This window comes from Mytilus edulis, chromosome 12, assembly GCF_963676685.1.
Source record: "Mytilus edulis chromosome 12, xbMytEdul2.2, whole genome shotgun sequence".
In the NCBI taxonomy this organism is placed as follows: domain Eukaryota; kingdom Metazoa; phylum Mollusca; class Bivalvia; order Mytilida; family Mytilidae; genus Mytilus; species Mytilus edulis.
The window spans coordinates 81,014,225-81,035,052 of NC_092355.1; the positions used below are offsets into that span (position 1 = coordinate 81,014,225).

The 20,828-nt window shown below is 30.1% G+C and overlaps 1 protein-coding gene across 1 annotated transcript; it reads right to left on the reverse strand.

Annotated features, from left to right (window-relative positions):
* Positions 1 to 921: 921 nt before the first annotated feature.
* LOC139498157 (neuropeptides capa receptor-like) lies at positions 922 to 3,012 on the reverse strand. Its single transcript, XM_071286491.1, has one exon. It carries the CDS (start codon positions 2,901 to 2,903, stop codon positions 1,980 to 1,982), a length of 924 nt encoding a protein of 307 aa, XP_071142592.1. The 5' UTR covers positions 2,904 to 3,012; the 3' UTR covers positions 922 to 1,979.
* Positions 3,013 to 20,828: the final 17,816 nt, after the last annotated feature.

Below are 20,828 nucleotides of genomic sequence, written 5' to 3' on the forward strand. Positions count from 1 at the left end.
TGGCAAAATAAATAACAAAACGCATCAAAAACGAATGAACAAGAACTGTCATATTGCTGACTTGGTACAGGCATTTTCAAATGTAGAAAATGGTGGATTGAACCTGGTTTATAGCTAGCTAAATCTCTCACTTGTATGACAGTCGTATCACATTCCATTATATTGTCACCGATGCGTGATCAAAACAAACAGACACAATAGTTAAAAATATAAAAAATAGGGGTACAGCAGTCAACATTGTGTTATCATCTTAATCACTATAAAAACAACAAATGTAACGAAGAAGCACAAAAAGGCATACATCAAATTAGCATCCTCATTTTGATTATATTATACGATTTCATTTGTCTATGTAAAATGCACTCATCAAGGAAGGAGTGTTTTGAGTACTGGTGTAAAATTGCGCGTTTGAAATTCGCACAGGTAGACATGAAATAATTTTGTCGTTCAAAGTATGACGGGATGCATAAATACAGTCACGCAAAATAGATATAACAAAAACTGACTAAACAGTATAAAGAAATAATAAATAAAATAGTAGTGTGGTTCATAGTATGACGGGATACATAAGTACAGAGTCACGTCAAATGTATATCACAAAAAAGTGGGTTAACAGTAAAAGTACTATTAATAAATAAAATAATTTTATCATTCAAAGTATGACAAGATACATAGGTACAGAGTCATATCATAAAATAATTTTGTCGTTCAAAGTATGATGGGATACATAAGCACAGAGTTACGTCAAAAAGGATATCTCAAAAAACAGACTTAACAGTAAAAGTAATATTAATAAAGACAAATAAAAGAATAATATAACACGTTATTAAGATGATAAACAACGTCAGTACGCAAAATCTAAACTTCAAGACCATCGTGTATTATTTGTGAAGTTGATATGGAATATGTATCAACAAGTTCTGGGTACCTTCCGATGAACTTTTTTAGAAAAGGACGAGACGTTCTTTGACATACCCCTGGTTCATCAACTTTCTGCTCAGACATTGGTGACGTTTTACAAAGTCTGAGTAGGAGCTGCAAGCTCTTGAATACCGAATAAGTTGGGAAAAGTGTATTCCATATGCAGGTGAAGTTGGTATATTGCTACTAAGGTGGGGGAAATTGATAATTTCAAAATCAAAATCGTCTCGTTTGTCATAGATTCTGGTACTAAGATGACTGTGTATGTCAAATTCGAGGTATAAGTCTAAAAATGAGGCGGAGGAAGCCATGTCTGTTGTCTCTTTAATTTCTAGTTCAACAAATTACAATATCAAAAGCTCAAACACATCAAACGAATGGAAAACAAATGTCACACTCTTGACACTTGAAACAGGCATTATCTTATATAGAAAGTTGAAAATGAAACGTATTGTATAGCTAGCTCAATCTTTTTGTAGAAAATGTATTGCTAATCTCATAAATCAATTAAGAATATACAAATCAACGTATCTAACAACAATATACATGTCCCCCTTTTGAGACTGTTTCTTCGGGAAATAGTATTTACATATCCGCCTCTCTGTGGCTGTATGGTACAAAGCAGTAAACTAATTCATACGCCTGTCCCAAGTCAGGAACATTTAGTTCAGTTGTTGTCGCTGTTTGTCTTTTTTGTTATTTTGTTTAATGTTTTGCTGTAATCTCGTCAAACAATGACATATAGCTGTGAGTTTCTGTGTCATTTTGTTACTTGTGGAGAGTTGTCTTATTGGCAGTCATACCACCTTTTCTTATTTGAATATATATTTTTTCAGCAGATTGTATCATTGTATAGATGCAATATACAGTGGTGAAAACATGAAAGTTGATATTAATAAAAGTACAAAATTTATATTGGTGCAAGAATAAAACACCTGTTTCCTTTGCCTATTCAAGTATTGCAAGATATAATTTTGTTAAAACAAAACTAGAAATTAGCAATCAGAAGGAGAAAACTCCGTAATTACAGATGTCTCGAAAAACCATACATCTGTTAATCACAACAACGTTAGTGGAGTATTGGAATGAGAATTGCGGCTATATCTTCCCAATATTGGTTGTTGTCGCGTTTCGGTAGTGTTTGAGTATGTGAATAGCATACGTACTTCTCGCCGGAAGTACGCGCCAGTTATACTATATAAGAAGAAATTAACACAGTAGTTCATGTAAAATATGGTACGAGCGATGTAAAGTAAACCTCTCCAGTACTGTAGATTAGCATCAGATGCATTGTCAACATATCTAGATACGTATTTAGACGTCAGAAAATTTCTGCACCAAAACACAAAGTAGGGTGTATTAAAGGCAATGAAGCAAATGGATATCGCTAAAAGTATAATTGTAAACTCTAGACGTATTACACTCTCTTCAGTAATCACTCTACAAGCTTTTTGACGTTTGTTTCTCGTAAACAGCTTCCTCATTATTAAAATGTTCAACACTGTTATTACAATAAATGGCACTAATGTTATAAGAATTGCAAAAATACTATCAAGAACAAAAGCTGCAAAATCATGCTCCTTGCTTCCAGTGCAGTATGGTGTTCCCACACTGCTTTTATAAACTCCACTTAGAATAGGTTTATATATAACAATTACTATTGCAACAATTAATATGCTGGAGACAATTTGCTTTGTGCTTTTAGAGCTGCAGATATATCTTCTGTGTAACGGATGACACACACCGATGTAACGCTCCACTGTAAAAGCTACAATTATCCAAGCTGATAAAAACCGTGAAACATATGACAGATAAAGTTGTATTTGACAAACGCCATTAATATCTAAAAAATATAGCTTTGCGTCTGGTACTAAATACGCAAGTCCTCTTCTGAGCCATTCAACTGCAACATAGAATATGAGGACTAACAGGTCTGATGTTGATAATGTAGCTAGATATGTACTAGCTGACAAGCAACGCATATTCCGGGAAATGAAAACGTTAAGAGATAATGAATTTCCTATAATTCCTACCAACAGTATAACTGGAGTAAAATAAGCAAAAAAATTGCGTCCAGTGTTGTATACTTCAAATATGGCATTGTCGTCTATCGAGGCACATTTTGTTTGATTTAAATCATTGTTTATAAAATTGAACAGTTTGTCATAGACACTTATTCCACCACATATCGCTGTTGATTCATTTAACTGAAATTAACATGAAATATTGTAAATGATTATATTACTATTTGTTTATTAGGAATCGCCAATATTATGTTTTTGTCTTTAAAGTTGTCAAATGTACGTGTTTAGTGAAATATCATGAACAAAATTCAAAGCTTAAAACTGCAAATATTTTTACACAAGGTGATATTCACATACGTGAATAGACTAGATAGCGGCATATAAAAGATAATAACAACACTTTATAGATTGCATTATGTCTGAATATTTAAATACTACGGATGTATAAGAACCGACGCAGTTAATGTTATGTGTACAAATATTATTTAATATGAGCTCTGAGTGCCCCTTCGCTATTTTCTAACTTTTTCATTAATAAACATAATGTGTGTTAGGAAGAAGGGCATAAATCGACATTTGATACCATTTTTAAATCCCCTTTTTGCATTGGTCTCATCGATACACGGTGTCGGTGTCTCAATTAACTTCCAACCTTTTTGAACACTAATATCTAGTATAGTCGATCTATTCTCGAGTGTGATAATTGTACTGGGTGTGGATTCGTATGTTGGAAGATCAAGGCATAGACGTATTCGTATGTTGAAAGATCAAGGCATAGCAGAAGACGTTTAACTTGTGACTAAATCTGTTTACACCATTTTTTGAAATTCTACGATGCTTTAGTTTCTGTGTGTAAACTTGATTTGGATTTTCAACATCGGTTAACGACAAATGAAAATCAGTAAAATGAAAAATAACAAAATACCAATTACCATAGAAAATGAAAAATAACAAAATACCAATTACCATAGAAAATGAAAAATAACAAAATACCAATTACCATATAAAATGAAAAATAACAAAATACCAATAACCATTGAAAATGAAAAATAACAAAATACAAATTACAATAGAAATTGAAAAAAAACAAAATACCAATCATCATAGAAAATTAAAAATAACAAAATACCAATCATCATAGAAAATGAAAAATAACAAAATACCAATAACCATAGAAAATGAAAAAATAACAAAATACCATTTACCATATAAAATGAAAAATCACAAAATACCAATCACTATAGAAATTGAAAAATAACAAAATACCAATCACTATAGAAATTGAAAAATAAAAGAATACAAATCACCGTAGAAAATGAAAAATTACAAAATACCAATCACTATAGAAATTGAAAAATAACAAAATACCAATCACGATAGAAAATGAAAAATAACAAAATACCAATAACCATAGAAAATAAAAAATAACAAAATACCAATCATCATAGAAAATGAAAAATAAAAGAATACCAATAACCATAGAAAATAAAAAATAACAAAATACCAATCATCATAGAAAATGAAAAATACCAAAATACAAATCACCGTAGAAAATGAAAAATTACAAAATACCAATTACCATATAAAATGAAAAATCACAAAATACCAATCACTATAGAAATTGAAAAATAACAAAATACCAATCACTATAGAAATTGAAAAATAAAAGAATACAAATCACCATAGAAAATGAAAAAATACAAAATACCAATCACTATAGAAATTGAAAAATAACAAAATACCAATCACGATAGGAAATGAAAAATAACAAAATAGCAATTACCATAGAAAATGAAAAATAACAAAATACCAATCATCATAGAAAATTAAAAATACCAAAATACCAATCACCATACAAAATGAAAAATTAAGAATACCAATCACTATACAAAATGAAAAATAAAAGAATACAAATCACCGTAGAAAATGAAAAATTACAAAATACCAATCACTATAGAAATTGAAAAATAACAAAATACCAATTACCATAGGAAATGAAAAATAAAAGAATACAAATCATCGTAGAAAGTGAAAAATTACAAAATACCAATCATCATAGAAAAAAAAATACCAATTACCATAGAAAATTAAAAAACCGTAAGTCTCTACCAAGTAGTAAGATGAAAACATCAATCTTATAAATCAAATGGAAAACAACTTTCTGATTAGAAAATGTAAACATTTCTTTACTTCATTTTCTAGAATTTAAATTGAATGTACTATATGTATGACTTTTTTTAAGTGTGAAGACTGATTCATTTCTAAGTGCCGTTATCAATCAACTGATGTCAACATTCCACCTGTTTATTTTTCATGATACTTTGATATTGTGTTATTTGTAGCTTTTTTCATTTTTTAATTGTAAAATTTGTGCTTTTGTTTATTCACGTCTTATATACTGTCCTCTGGCTTGCTATATCTTAGTTTTATTTAACTTCAGTTAATTTGTTATTCAAAGAAGGCATACAAATAGTATATAAAATTGGCAATGCTACATTTTACTATATACATATTGTTTATTACTGTGTAAAAAGGAAAATATTAAAAAGTCTGTACCTTGCAGGGTTTTGAATTTTCTTTGTCAAATATGAATTTTGCTTATTATTTAACATTATTGTACTTGAAATTACCAATTATAAGACACCCTTTTAGTACTATCTGTAATGTTTAATGTCCTTTGGCCGTTGTTGATAATTGTTTCAGTTATAATCATGCTATGTCTTACACTTTGACAATAATAGTTTGTATTAACAATCCGTTGTGTCCTCTTAAAAGATGAATTTTGCTAATTATTTGAAAAAAATAAAATTGAGAAAGGAAATGGGGAATGTGTGAAAGCGACTACAACCCGATCATAGAGCAGACAACAGCCGAAGTCTACCAATGGGTCTTCAATGTAGCGAGAAACCTCCGCACCCGTAGGCGTCCTTCAGCATGTCCCTTAAAAATATGTATACTAGTACAGTGATAATGGACGTCATTTTAAACTCCGAATTATACACAAGAAACTAAAATTAAAAATCATACAAGACTAAGAAAGGCCAGAGGCTCCTCACAAAATTGCGGCGCGGTTTAACATGTTTATGAGATATCAACCTTCCCCCTATACCTCTAGCCAATGTAGAAAAGTAAACGAATAACAATACGCACATTAAAATTCAGTTCAAGAGAAGTCCAAGTCCGATGCCAGAAAATGTAACAAAAGAAAATAAATAAAATGACAATAATACATAAATAACAACAGACTACTAACTGACATGCCAGCTCCAGACCTCAATTAAACTGATTGAAAGATTATGTCTTCATCATATGAATATCAGGCACAATCCCTCCCGTTAGGGGTTAAGTATCAATAATAAGACACCCTTTTAGTACTAACAGCACTGGTTAATGTCATTTGGTCGTTCTTGGTAATTGTTTCAGGTACAATCATGCTATACTAGTATCTTACAATTTGACAATAATAGTTTGTTTTCACAATTCAAACACAATAATATGGAATTTTGATAATCTTTTATGTTTCCTCGTAAGGTAAATCTGGTTTATTTTTTCAGAGCGATTTCATGAAATGTACTTAATTTTCTCCACACTTTTGTTGACATTGTGAGTTAATCATGTTAATACTTATATTTCTGTTGCATTGTTGTTCAACACTTTTCTCCATTCTTTTTTTATTATTTAATTGGTCAGTCAAAGATGTGAATAAATAAGCAAACGAGTATTTCATTTTGTGATTACTTAGAGACATTTGTATATCAAACTGTTAACAAACAATGTACGCTACATTTAGCTTGATCATTAATAAATAAAACGACAAGAATATATTGAAAAATCAGGTAACATAAGTTTACTAATTAAATATAGGAAGATGTGGTGTGAGTGCCAATGAGACAACTCTCCATCTAAGTCACAATTTATAAAAGTAAACAATTTTAGCTGAAAGTACGGTCTGCAACACGGAGCCTAGGCACACACCGAACAGCAAGCTATAAAGGGCCCAATAATGACTAGTGTAAAACCATTCAAACGGGAAACCAACGGTCTTATCTACATAAAAAACGAGAAACGAGAAACACGTATGACTACATACTCGGACAATGAAGATTTAATATGATAAACATTTTGAACTGTATTGCGCTTCGGACGCAATAAATTATTAAACGTGTTGTTTTCCATTTTTTAGCCGACACTTCATAATTTCTTAGTCAACAAGATGAAGTAGTTGACCAAATACGACTCTGTACAGGTTTAAACAGTCGTAGGTCTTTAGTTAACAGAAAAGTTCTCTTATTTGTAGTTTACTTATTGTTTTTTGTTTTCTAGATTCTGACATTTCGACTTAATGAGGAATGTTCTAATTAGTCATGCATCAACATCACCAAAGGCTTAGCACGTCGCACCATCACGGTTCATGTTGAATTTATGCTTTTCCTTAAACTTTATCTTTATCTTAATTCTAACAACAACGATCATTTAAAATCAATGAACTCAGATTCAACAATTACAAATCACTGCACTGTTTACAAACGGGCGGTAATCAATGCTAAAGTCAGTACATAGGAAAACAAACTGTGACAAAATTCATGAGAAAATAACGGTGCCGTCCCAAGAATATATTCACGCGATACTGAGTGAGACTCTGCACTATAACGGGAATTTTAACCAAACTTTTTTTCAAATTATATTATTTGTCAGGGATTGATTTCTGTCCGTCATACCGTATAGTGGGTTATTTTCGCGAGTGTAAAATTTTGTGATTTTCATTGAATAAGATATACAAAATATTTTGCAGTTATTTTGTTGGTGGATTCAAAATTTTTATCATTACCTTTGCGTGTACACTTTTAAATTGGCGGAATTTATTTTGACGATTTTGTTCTATCTGCTAAAATGACAAAAAAATCATATCCTGCGAAAATAACCCACTATACGATATGTTAACTATTTACTTACACCTTGTGTAAAGGAATCCATCTTATAAGGTATTTTGATTGAGCCTCATTTCCAAAATAACATTCTTCTTTCTGAAATATAAACTTTTAACATAAAAAATAACAACTTGCTACAGGGAATTTTCGAATGAAATAACAAGGTTTAAAACATAAATACATCTTTGTATGTCATTTGTATAGAGTTCTGTTATATTGATATAAGTATATTCAGAAAAGAATAACTGGTTTATTGGACAATAATTGACATCATGAAGTCACATTAGGTTTGCATACATCAGGGAAATACAATAAAGATTCAACAAAGTCTTGAAATTCAAACAAAAACGTAATTGACTAAAACTGCTCCTAAAGGTTTGATAAACAAGAGAAACATAGTTCCGTATAAATCTACAAACCGTATAATGCAATATCATAATGCTTGAAACATGTTTAATTTTGATGGAAATAAGACGATGTGGTATGAGTGCCTGAGAGACAACTCTCCATTTAAGTCACAATGTGTAAAAAGTAAATCTTTATAGGTCAAAGTACAGCATTAAGCACGGAGTTCTAAACGGCCCAAAATGACTAGTGTTAAACATTTTAAGGATTTACAATAAGTTGTTTTTGCGTAATACAATTTTCAAGTTTTACCACCAATCGAGTCGTTCTCTGAAGTACAAAATGTTAAGAAAATGAGTGAGGGGTTCAAAACTTGATTTTACAAGGATTATGTGCATCAAAGATAATTTTTTTCTTAATATTTCCTTGATATGTTTGTTTTAAATCATGTATTGCAAAGAAAAAGAATTTATATGCTTAATATTGTAAAACAAATGAAGAAAATGATAAAATTAACTGCATCGTTAATTTTACACAAAAAGCTACAAAATTTGATAAAACTTTCTTGTTATAATAATAATAATAATAATAATACTAATAAATAATAATAATAATAATAATAATAATAATAATAATAATAATAATAATAATAATAATAATAATAATAATAATAATAATAATAATATTAATAATAATAATAATAATAATAATAATAATAATAATAATAATAATAATAATAATAATAATAATAATAATAATAATAATAATAATAATAATAATAATAATAATAATAATAATAATAATAATAATAATAATAATAATAATAATAATAATAATAATAATAATAATAATAATAATAATAAATAATAATAATAATAATAATAATAATAATAATAATAATAATAATAATAATAATAATAATAATAATAATAATAATAATAATAATAATAATGATAACATTATTTATTAAACGAAGGTAACACATTTAACAATTACATGTTAATCTTCCATGAGGCATTCAATAAGTACATATGCATTCAGTAGAAGAAGAAAAAATACATTAGTTTCGTGCATCTTTATTCTGTTCAGTTAGCAAATAGTTTAAACAGTTGGTCTTAAGGGGGCTCGCGGGTCTAAATGATTTTTTTTATTTAATATAGGATTTCTCTATATTTTTCTATAAATGAACTTTATCTTATACTTAATAGAAAAATGAAATAAAAAAATGGGGTCACCGATCATTTACGCTCACAATCTGCTTTCGAAAGAAGCATACATTTTTGTTAATGTTCTTTTGTTCTGTTGAACTGATAGGAGAAATAGCGGTAATATCGAAATAAAAAAAGAACTAAATTACAGAAATCGCTAAAATTTTACAATTATTTAGTTTATGTACAGCTTATTCGAAAACAACAATAAAAAATATAGGTCACCGATGAGTTAAAAAAGATATTTTAATTTTATTGCCAAATAATGGCATTTTTGCACCAAAGGGAGATAATTTGGAGCTTTTTAAGTGATATCTACATTTTAAAAGTCCGCTGGGGCCAACACGAATTGATTTTTTGGACTGATTTTTGTACCACATGATAAAGTAACAACTACTTAAGGTAATAAATAAAATCTGTAATGAAAAATTAATGTTTAATTTTTTTCAAAAAATCTTATACCCGCGAACCTTCTTAAATGTATCTAAATGATCTATTTCTTTATTATTATTTGGTAAATTATTCCAGGTAATAAGACCAGAATATTTAAATGTTCTTTTTAAAAAAATCAGAATTAGGTCTTGGTACATGAAAAAGTCCTGATGTTGTCGACCTCAGACAATAATTATAAAGATCAGCACAAGCAGTAAATTTAATAGATAGATAATCAGGTGCTTGACCATTCATACATTTATACATGGGGTTCGTGTTGTTTATTCTTTAGTTTTCTATGTTGTGTCATGTGTACTATTGTTTTTCTGTTTGTCTTTTTCATTTTTAGCCATGGCGTTGTCAGTTTGTTTTAGATTTATGAGTTTGACTGTCCATTTGGTAACTTTCGTCCCTCTTTTAAACGTTAACACAGCTTGAAAATAGTGTATCCTCGTAAATATAGTCATCCTTGTAAGTTTTTTAAACATTACTGTTGATGGAAAATCAAAAGAAACAGATACAACTAATCTTGCAGCACGTTTTTTTGGAGCTTATGTATCCTCTCCAGATTAATGTGTTACAACAGTAGTCAATAATGGATAGTATATAGCTATTGCAAAAAAAAGAATAAGACCCTTTAATGGTAAATAACGTTTCAACCTTTTTAACAAATATATTCTGGTTGAAATAGTTTCGCATATTTTATCAATTTGAATTGACCATAATAGGTTTTTCAACTTCAACATTATCTAAAGCGATATTATCTTGTGATAAAACACATGAACATTCATTACAGTTTACCAGTTTTCTGTCTGATCCAACAAGCATACATTTTGATTTCTTGCTATTTATCGTCATATCATTTTCTTTACACCATTTAATAACATTGTCTAAGTCTTTATTCAAACATATATTTAAATTTACAATAGATTTAGATGATAAATGTAAAGTTGTATCATCAGCATATAGATCAGAGTCTGTATATTCTAAGGTTAATGGTAAGTCATTTATACAAATTACGAACAATAAAGGTCCAAGTATAGAACCTTGAGGAACTCCAAAAGTTCCAGTTGTATATTCTGATTCAGTGGTTCCTAACTTAACTTTTTGCATTCTCTGAGAGAGGTACGATGAAAACCATTTTACAGAGTGGTCATCCCATTTGTATAATTTGAGTTTTGATAAAAGTATATTGTGATTTACCGTATCAAAAGCCTTCTTAAAATCTAAAAAGAGAATAGCAGTAAAATTTCCATTGTCCAATTATTCTAACCATTTATCAATTATTTTAATGAGTGCTGTATGACAAGAATGTTTTTCTCGAAATCCAGACTGCTGTTGTATTAATAATTTGTGTGTGGTTAACAATAAATTTAGTTGTTTAAAGACAGTTTTTTTTTCAAATAACTGGGACACAGTTGGTAAAATTGAAATGGGTCTATAATTGTTTTGGTCTGTTTTATCCCCTCCTGAAATATGGGAGCAACTTTAGCAGATTTAATATATTAGGAAATATTCCTCTACCTAAACTAAGGTTTATTATGTGAGCAAGGGGGCGTGCTACAATCGACCTTGATAGTTTTAAAATTCTTGGTCCAACTCCATCAGTTCCAGTTGATTTAGTTATGTCTAGATTTTTTAGACCTTGTAAAACCTCGTCATTTGTGACAGTATATAATGAGAATTTAGAATCATCAATTATTCTTGAATTGACATAGTTATAAATTTTCTCAGATTTAAAACTTTTCTGAGGATTTGATATAAGCTTCTCACCAACTGTGCTAAAATGATCATTTAAGCAGTTAGCAATATCATTTTTGTATATAAGTACTTTTCCTTCGTGTGTTAAAATGTCAATTTCCTGTTTTGTTGTTGAATTCATATCCTTCAAATGCCTCCAAAGAATTTTACAGTTTTTATCGTTATCTATTGCATCCATAAAATATTTTGCTTTTGCAGAATGGATTAATTCACTAGTTTTGTTCCTATATTTTTTATAATTTTCAGTGTCTTTCTTTTTGTGAAAATTATCTTTTTGGGAATTTTGATTTACCAATTTCATAAGTATACCATTCAGGTTGATATTTATTTTTTACACGTCTAGTAACAACAGGTGCATGTTTATCTAATACATTGACAAGTAAGTAATACCACATGTCCATTGCTTCGTTTGGATCATTGATTTCCTGTATTATATCGAATGGTTGATTTGACAAATCTTTTAAAAACATTTCATCATTAAATGTTTTAAAGTTTCTGTATTTGATCTCAAAATGTGAATCTGATTTGTCTTTAATAAGCTTTGCAAATTTGTTTACAGTACCGCTAACAGGATAATGATCACCTGGGTCGTATAATGGTTCTTTTATATTGATAAGACTTGTAAGATTTGTACTGTAAATATGATCAATTACAGTGACACTAGTAGAAGTAACTCTAGTAGGGTCAACCACCATTTGATGAAGACTATATGTTGTAATAGAAGTTGACCATTTAGAAGGAAGAGGCTTCAAAAAATCATGAATTATGTGTAACACCCCCTAACACAAACACAAACCTTCTAAAAAACGTCAAACGTATGCCAATTACTTTAGTGGAAAATTATGATTGTAACCTACATAATACATTCTGAACTTTTTTGAAAAAGACTATAAATGAAAATCGAATTATTTAATCTCACCATAATGATAAAATGTTTGGAAAATTAATGAGAGTTATTCAACATGAATCACAGAGAAATTCTTGTAAATACAGGCAACAGTAGTATATCGCTTTTCGAAAGTCATAAATCGATTGAGAGAAAACAAATCTAGGTAACAAACTAAAACCGAAGCAAACACATCAACTATAAGAAGAAAAGAACAAAACAACAGAAGCGCTAAAGTAAAAACAAACTAACGACAATGTAACACACACAGAAACGAACCATAAGATAATAACTGTCATGTTCCTGGTTTGCTACAGGACATTTGAAGTGGAAAAGTTATTCATTATAGCTTAAAAAAGTTAAAACCATGTTCAACTAAAAATGAATGTTATTTTATTCAAATATAAAGACTTTTATTAACTAAATCTACTAATTGTTTTTTTGAAATTATGAATGTTTATGACAATAGACATTCTATTTATTGGTTGAAACATGTGATAGCAGACGTCTAAAGATTCAATAATTAAATAGTAGAACGGGAATCAACATGACACATTCCCATACCGCCGCAATCATTGTGTGCTTTTCTGAAGTTTTTGAAAATGTTATCTTATTATTGATGATTTTTATATATATTGTTAATTAGTAATTTGGCTTTAAAGTAATGTTTCAGTATAATAAAAGACTATCTGCTTGTTTGAAAAAACGTTTTGTTAAGATTTAGGCATTGTTTTATTAAACACTTTTCAACACGTTTACATTTAGAGACCTTTACATTTTGCTACGCAGTATGATTTGTCGTTGTGTAAGCCGGTACTATAACGGATAGTTGTTTATGATAACTTCAGCGTCATTTGTTCACAGGTGAAAATTGTCTAATTGCCAATTATTACACATCTTCTTATTGTACTAAAAAGAATAGTGAAATTCACCTCAGTTAACCTCTGTCAGAGGGAAATACAACCAACGTTTCTTTTTTTCAACGATACATAAGAAAAAGATGCTTTATATTAAATTATTACCGATTCGAACTATCAATCATCAAACAGCGATATCGTGCAAGAACTTCTAATTGCTCTTTATAAATTTAGTGCGTGCTGTATCTAACAGAAATAGAAATGATAAGCATTTAACATGGACGAGAATATTTTAATTGTTTAAATATCTTCTCAATTCTTAGACAACCTGCCAACTTATTTGAGAGCTGTATACTTTTATTCATACAACATTCATCCAGATTGACATAATAACAAAAGGTGTAGAAACCAACCAAAATATAATAAACTTGTATCTATGAGTATGACAACCCTTATGGAATAATGCTTAATTCTTTCTGCTGTGAAGGAAATATAAGGTCATAATTACAACATTGTCGACAACTTAGCTGACATCTGTACATTTATGTCTGCAATCAGACTGTAGAATTTATGTTATTGGTATCCCATGTAGCTATCACATAACGCCATAGCGTGACTTTATAAATAAATGAAAGTTAATTTGTTTCGTGACAACTTCCTACTGCATAAGATAACTAATATGTTTTATGAAAAGTTGAATGTCTTAAGCTGACCTAAGATCATTATTACATAACACACCTTCATAGTTGTGTCTTAAGCTGACCTAAGATCATTATTACATAACACACCTTCATAGTTGTGTCTTAAGCTGACCTAAGATCATTATTACATAACACACCTTCATAGTTGTGTCTTAACCTGACCTAAGATCATTATTACATAACACACCTTCATAGTTGTGTCGTAAGCTGACCTAAGATCATTATTACATAACACACCTTCATAGTTGTGTCGTAAGCTGACCTAAGATCATTATTACATAACACACCTTCATAGTTGTGTCGTAAGCTGACCTAAGATCATTATTACATAACACACCTTCATAGTTGTGTCGTAAGCTGACCTAAGATCATTATTACATAACACACCTTCATAGTTGTGTCGTAAGCTGACCTAAGATCATTATTACATAACACACCTTCATAGTTGTGTCGTAAGCTGACCTAAGATCATTATTACATAACACACCTTCATAGTTGTGTCGTAAGCTGACCTAAGATCATTATTACATAACATACCTTCATAGTTGTGTCGTAAGCTGACCTAAGATCATTATTACATAACACACCTTCATAGTTGTGTCTTAAGCTGACCTAAGATCATTATTACATAACACACCTTCATAGTTGTGTCGTAAGCTGACCTAAGATCATTATTGCATAACACACCTTCATAGTTGTGTCGTAAGCTGATCTAAGATCATTATTACATAACACACCTTCATAGTTGTGTCATAAGCTGACCTAAGATCATTATTACATAACACACCTTCATAGTTGTGTCTTAATCTGACCTCAGATCATTATTACATAACACACCTTCATAGTTGAGTCTTAAGCTGACCTCAGATCATTATTACATAACACACCTTCATAGTTGTGTCTTAAGCTGACCTAAGATCATTATTACATAACACACCTTCATAGTTGTGTCTTAAGCTGACCTAAGATCATTATTACATAACACACCTTCATAGTTGTGTCTTAAGCTGACCTAAGATCATTATTACATAACACACCTTCATAGTTGTGTCTTAAGCTGACCTAAGATCATTATTACATAACACACCTTCATAGTTGTGTCTTATGCTGACGTCAGATCATTATTACATAACACACCTTCATAGTTGTGTCTTAAGCTGACCTCAGATCATTATTACATAACACACCTTCATAGTTGTGTCTTAAGCTGACCTCAGATCATTATTACATAACACACCTTCATAGTTGTGTCTTAAGCTGACCTCAGATCATTATTACATAACACACCTTCATAGTTGTGTCGTAAGCTGACCTCAGATCATTATTACATAACACACCTTCAAAGTTGTGTCGTAAGCTGATCTAAGATCATTATTACATAACACACCTTCATAGTTGTGTCTTAAGCTGATCTAAGATCATTATTACATAACACACCTTCATAGATGTGTCTTAAGCTGACCTAAGATCATTATTACATAACACACCTTCATAGTTGTGTCTTAAGCTGATCTAAGATCATTATTACATAACACACCTTCATAGTTGTGTCTTAAGCTGACCTAAGATCATTATTACATAACACACCTTCATAGTTGTGTCTTAACCTGACCTAAGATCATTATTACATAACACACCTTCATAGTTGTGTCTTAAGCTGACCTAAGATCATTATTACATAACACACCTTCATAGTTGTGTCTTAAGCTGACCTAAGATCATTATTACACACCTTCATAGTTGTGTCTTAAGCTGACCTAAGATCATTATTACATAACACACCTTCATAGATGTGTCTTAAGCTGACCTAAGATCATTATTACATAACACACCTTCATAGTTGTGTCTTAATCTGAACTTAGATCATTATTACATAACACACCTTCATAGTTGTGTCTTAAGCTGACCTAAGATCATTATTACATAACACACCTTCATAGTTGTGCAAACTATCACTAATAGTCGTAAAGCTATCCATTAGCTTGATGTAAGAAACTACTAAAGGTCATAAAAAGGAGTATGTGAACAATACACCGTTTCGCTAATCTCGGCTGACCCGGCCGCATTAAACAATCACTTTTCCATTATGGCGTCAGATATTTTGTTTTATGACGTCAAAATTTTACGGGAACCTGTGTGATATCCAGTAATGGCGGACAAATAACGATAAGGTGTATGGAGAATCAAAGATAACGCAAATGTCTCATAACAATTAAATCAAACGAATCGTGTAAAAGTTATGTCATCAAATATATTTTGTATAATAGATTTATTTATATTCTCCATTGGAATTTTTGTTATCTTTTCTTACTTATCTTTTCAAACATGATGAAACAAAAATATGAAACTGGTCGAATCGATAATTCATAATTCATAATTCTAATACAGTAAACTGATATTGGTTTTTTTTATAAAATCTTGAAATAAAGAGCAACAAAATGTATAACGTTGGAGAAAGAAAAGTGACTAAAGATTAAGTGCTATAATAAGTTATTGTTTGTCCTCAATCGAACCTAGTAGTATAATTTTAATTAGTTAAACATAAAGCTTTTGTTATGTCTATGCAGTGTTCACAACACAAACATTGATATCCTATGAGAAATTATCCTACCTTATCATGCAACACTTTAGTCGTTGAAGACCTTACTACCGATAATTTTCATGGAAAACTTCAAACAAACATCGACGGCATGCGGTGATACTAGCAATTTGATTTCGTAAATTTCGTTTCCTATATGATTTAACTTTGAAATAGTTTAAAGAAAAGGAGAAGATGAATAGTTAATCAACACAATGTTTTTTTACTTATGCATTGGTTGATTGATAGCTAAGTTAAACCATTGGTTTAAAGTGTGTTATATTTTATTGCAACAGGATTTATGGACTTCCCGTCCTCCTATACATAATATCTGTATCTATATTAATACATAAAGAGCAATCACATTACTTTCAGACAATTCAATCATTCTTTGTTTACTTTATCTTTGCTTATATTGGGGTTTTATCTATTATAATTATGAACGATTTTTGTATGGAAACAAAGTACTGTGGATTTATTTATTTTCGTGGGTCTCAATTTTCGTGTCAATTTCTGTGCACAAAGCCTATTGAACGTATGTTATTCGTTGAACATTTCAATATTCGTATACACGAAAGCTACAATAAAAGTTATCCAACGAATAATAATGAATCGACAAGATAGCAAAACTACCGAACTCCAAGGCAAATTCAAACAGGGGATCTGATTTTCTCTCAGTGATTGTCCTTCCTTACATCGTTATTTGTTTTTAATTGAGGAATTTTAAGGCATGAAAACGTATTTGATTATCTTTTTTAAGTTTAAGTCATTTTTTTACTTCAACAATTATCAATTTGACGTAAAGTGTTAGATTTGATTATTTACGTACGAATTAAGAAACAATAAAATTCTATCTTATCAAACTGATGCCTGAATTATTTTATTCCTTTTTTTTTATAACATAGGAGCTAACTTAGATTATTTTGCCTAGAAACACGATTTTACGACAAGATGTAAGTTCATAAACAAATCACAAAGTGTGTAATGTTATCCGAGAACAATTATATTATTTTTCAATTAATTAATCGTTTCCTAAATGAATACTTTAAGAAAAACAAAAACAAAATTTTGGATTGCATAATATTTTTAATTCAAAAGTGTATAATATAACAAACGCACTATAATTAGCAGCACTTTGATAGAGCTCAACATTGCACTTCATGGGTTATTGAAGTCAATATTTGTATTCACTAGAATTGTGTTTTCGTTCCTTTGTTCTAATATGATAACTGAGCTTCGTCTTTCTATTGTAAAACATGTCACCACATATTTGGCACTATAGATAAATATCATCATTATATTTTATTGCTCAACTTTTCAATGCTACTATAAAACACTTACCTGTTATGTCTAGGACAATAAAGTTGGTTATGCCTTGGTAATTCTCTATTTCTGTGAATACAAATAATTCTGTTTCCTTCAAGATAATGCGATATATACTAGGGAGATAACGTTTACATCACTTATTATTTGATGATAAACTTTCTCGAATGTATTCTCTTATTGATTTATATTTCTTTTTTTGTAATGTTTAACTATATGCATAACAATACAATTTTAGTTCAGTTCAATATTGATATATTATAATTAGCACGTGAATAAAAAGATGTAAATTTCACTTCGATAGCACGTCGCTGTGAATAATTGTTAAACCACAATAAAGATATGTGTATTACCTTTTAAATAAATCTGAACAAATTATGATATAACATTGATCGCACGATTGCTGCATAATTTATAAGCCCAGGCATAGATTACCTTAGCCGTATTTGGCACACTTCAATTTTGTACTTGTTTGGCTTTATATATATTTTGATATGAGCGTCACTGATGAGTCTTGTGTAGTTGAAACGCGCGTCTGGCGTACTAAATTATAATCCTGTTACCTTTGATAACTATTATAAATATTAATACGAATAGATAAACGATTTTTTTTATTTTTATAATTATGTAACGGACAGGTATAAAACTCTGTTACAAGTTTAAATCTCCATTGATCTTAGTCTTGTAGTATTTAGTGACGTCCTCTTTCTTTCTATTTTTTAAACGCTTTTGATTTTTACTCAGTTCTGAAATACCATGTCAAAGGACAGACTTGAAATCAGTCACAATAAAAGTATGATATATAGGAAGCTCGCTTAGCTTATTCAAATACGTTCCCAAACGTTTCCAAATATAAGTTGATGAGATGGATTTCTGCCTTTTCACTAATACGAGTATCAACACTTAACTGATAATCCATGTCAATGACAAGACGTTTGACAGTAGACTCACACACTTTTATTCCGTAAACATGGATATGTATGGAACGTCATTTGACAACTGCGTTAGCCTGAAATTGATCAGGATTTGTTTGTGAACAATTCAATTAGTTTGAGTGTTTCAAATTTTAATGTAGAAATTTAAACATCATAATCTGGATTACAGCAGGATATAGTATCATTGTCATTTGCATAACCATACAGAATTCCATTTTTATCACTAAAAAGTATATCAACTTCAACCGGCCGGGCAGCTCGTAGTATATGTACAAGTTCACTAATTTTGCTTTGTCATATCTTGCTATTTGACTTTCTTATATTCGACGTCGTCCTTATGTTGTGTTGCTTTTTTTATTTTTCAGTACAGAGATAAAACATGAAATCTTTATGTCAAAACAATACTTCTATGAACAGAATAAGATGAAAACGGAAACCGACGTCTACGCGGGTTTAGAAATGACTGTCTGACAAAAGAAAAAGAACACTATAACCATAATAACACTTTTAACATAGAGCTGAAGACAGAATGTGAGAAACTTGTAAGCTACTCTTATGACACCTGTCCTACGTTCTATAGAATTGCAAATTCCCCATGTTAAACCAATGTCAATGATATTTCATGTCCTCTCTATAGTATTGAATACTGTACTAGTAATACCAATGTCAATGATATTTCATGTCCTCTCTATAGTATTGAATACTGTGCTAGTAATACCAATGTCTATGATATTTCATGTCTCTCTATAGTATTGAATACTGTGCTGGTAATACCAATGTCAATGATATTTCATGTCTCTCTATAGTATTGAATACTGTGCTTAAAATACCAATGTCAATGATATTTCATGTCCTCTCTATAGTATTGAATACTGTGCTGGTAATACTAAAGTCAAGGATATTTCATGTCTCTCTATAGTATTGAATACTGTGCTGGTAATACCAATGTCAATGATATTTCATGTCTCTCTATAGTATTGCATACTGTGCTGGTAATACTAAAGTACATGATATATCATGTCCTCTCTATAGTGTTGAATACTGTGCTGGTAATACTAATGTCAATGATATTTCTTGTCCTCTCTATAGTATTGAAGACTGTGCTGGTAATACGAATGTCAATGATATTTCATGTCTCTCTATAGTATTGCATACTGTGCTGGTAATACTAAAGTCAATGATATATCATGTCCTCTCTATAGTATTGAATACTGTGCTGGTAATACTAATGTCAATGATATTTCATGTCTCTCTACAGTATTGAATACTGTGCTTGTAATACTAATGACAATGATATTTCATGTCTCTCTATAGTATTGAATACTGTGCTGGTAATACCAATGTCAATGATATTTCTTGTCCTCTCTATAGTATTGAATACTGTGCTGGTAATACTAATGTCAATGATATTTCATGTCCTCTCTATAGTATTGAATACTGTGCTGGTAATACCAATGTCAATGATATTTCTTGTCCTCTCTATAGTATTGAATACTGTGCTGGTAATACTAATGTCAATGATATTTCTTGTCCTCTCTATAGTATTGAATACTGTGCTGGTAATACTAATGTCAATGATATTTCATGTTCTCTCTATAGTATTGAATACTGTGCTGGTAATACTAATGTCAATGATATTTCATGTCCTCTCTAAAGTATTGAATACTGTGCTGGCAATACCAATGTCAATGATATTTCATGTCCTCTTAATAATATTGAATACTGTGCTGGTAGTACCAATGTCAATGATATTTCTTGTCCTCTCTATAGTATTGAATACTGTGCTGGTAATACTAATGTCAATGATATTTCATGTCCTCTCTATAGTATTGAATACTGTGCTGGTAATACCAATGTCAATGATATTTCTTGTCCTCTCTATAGTATTGAATACTGTGCTGGTAATACTAATGTCAATGATATTTCATG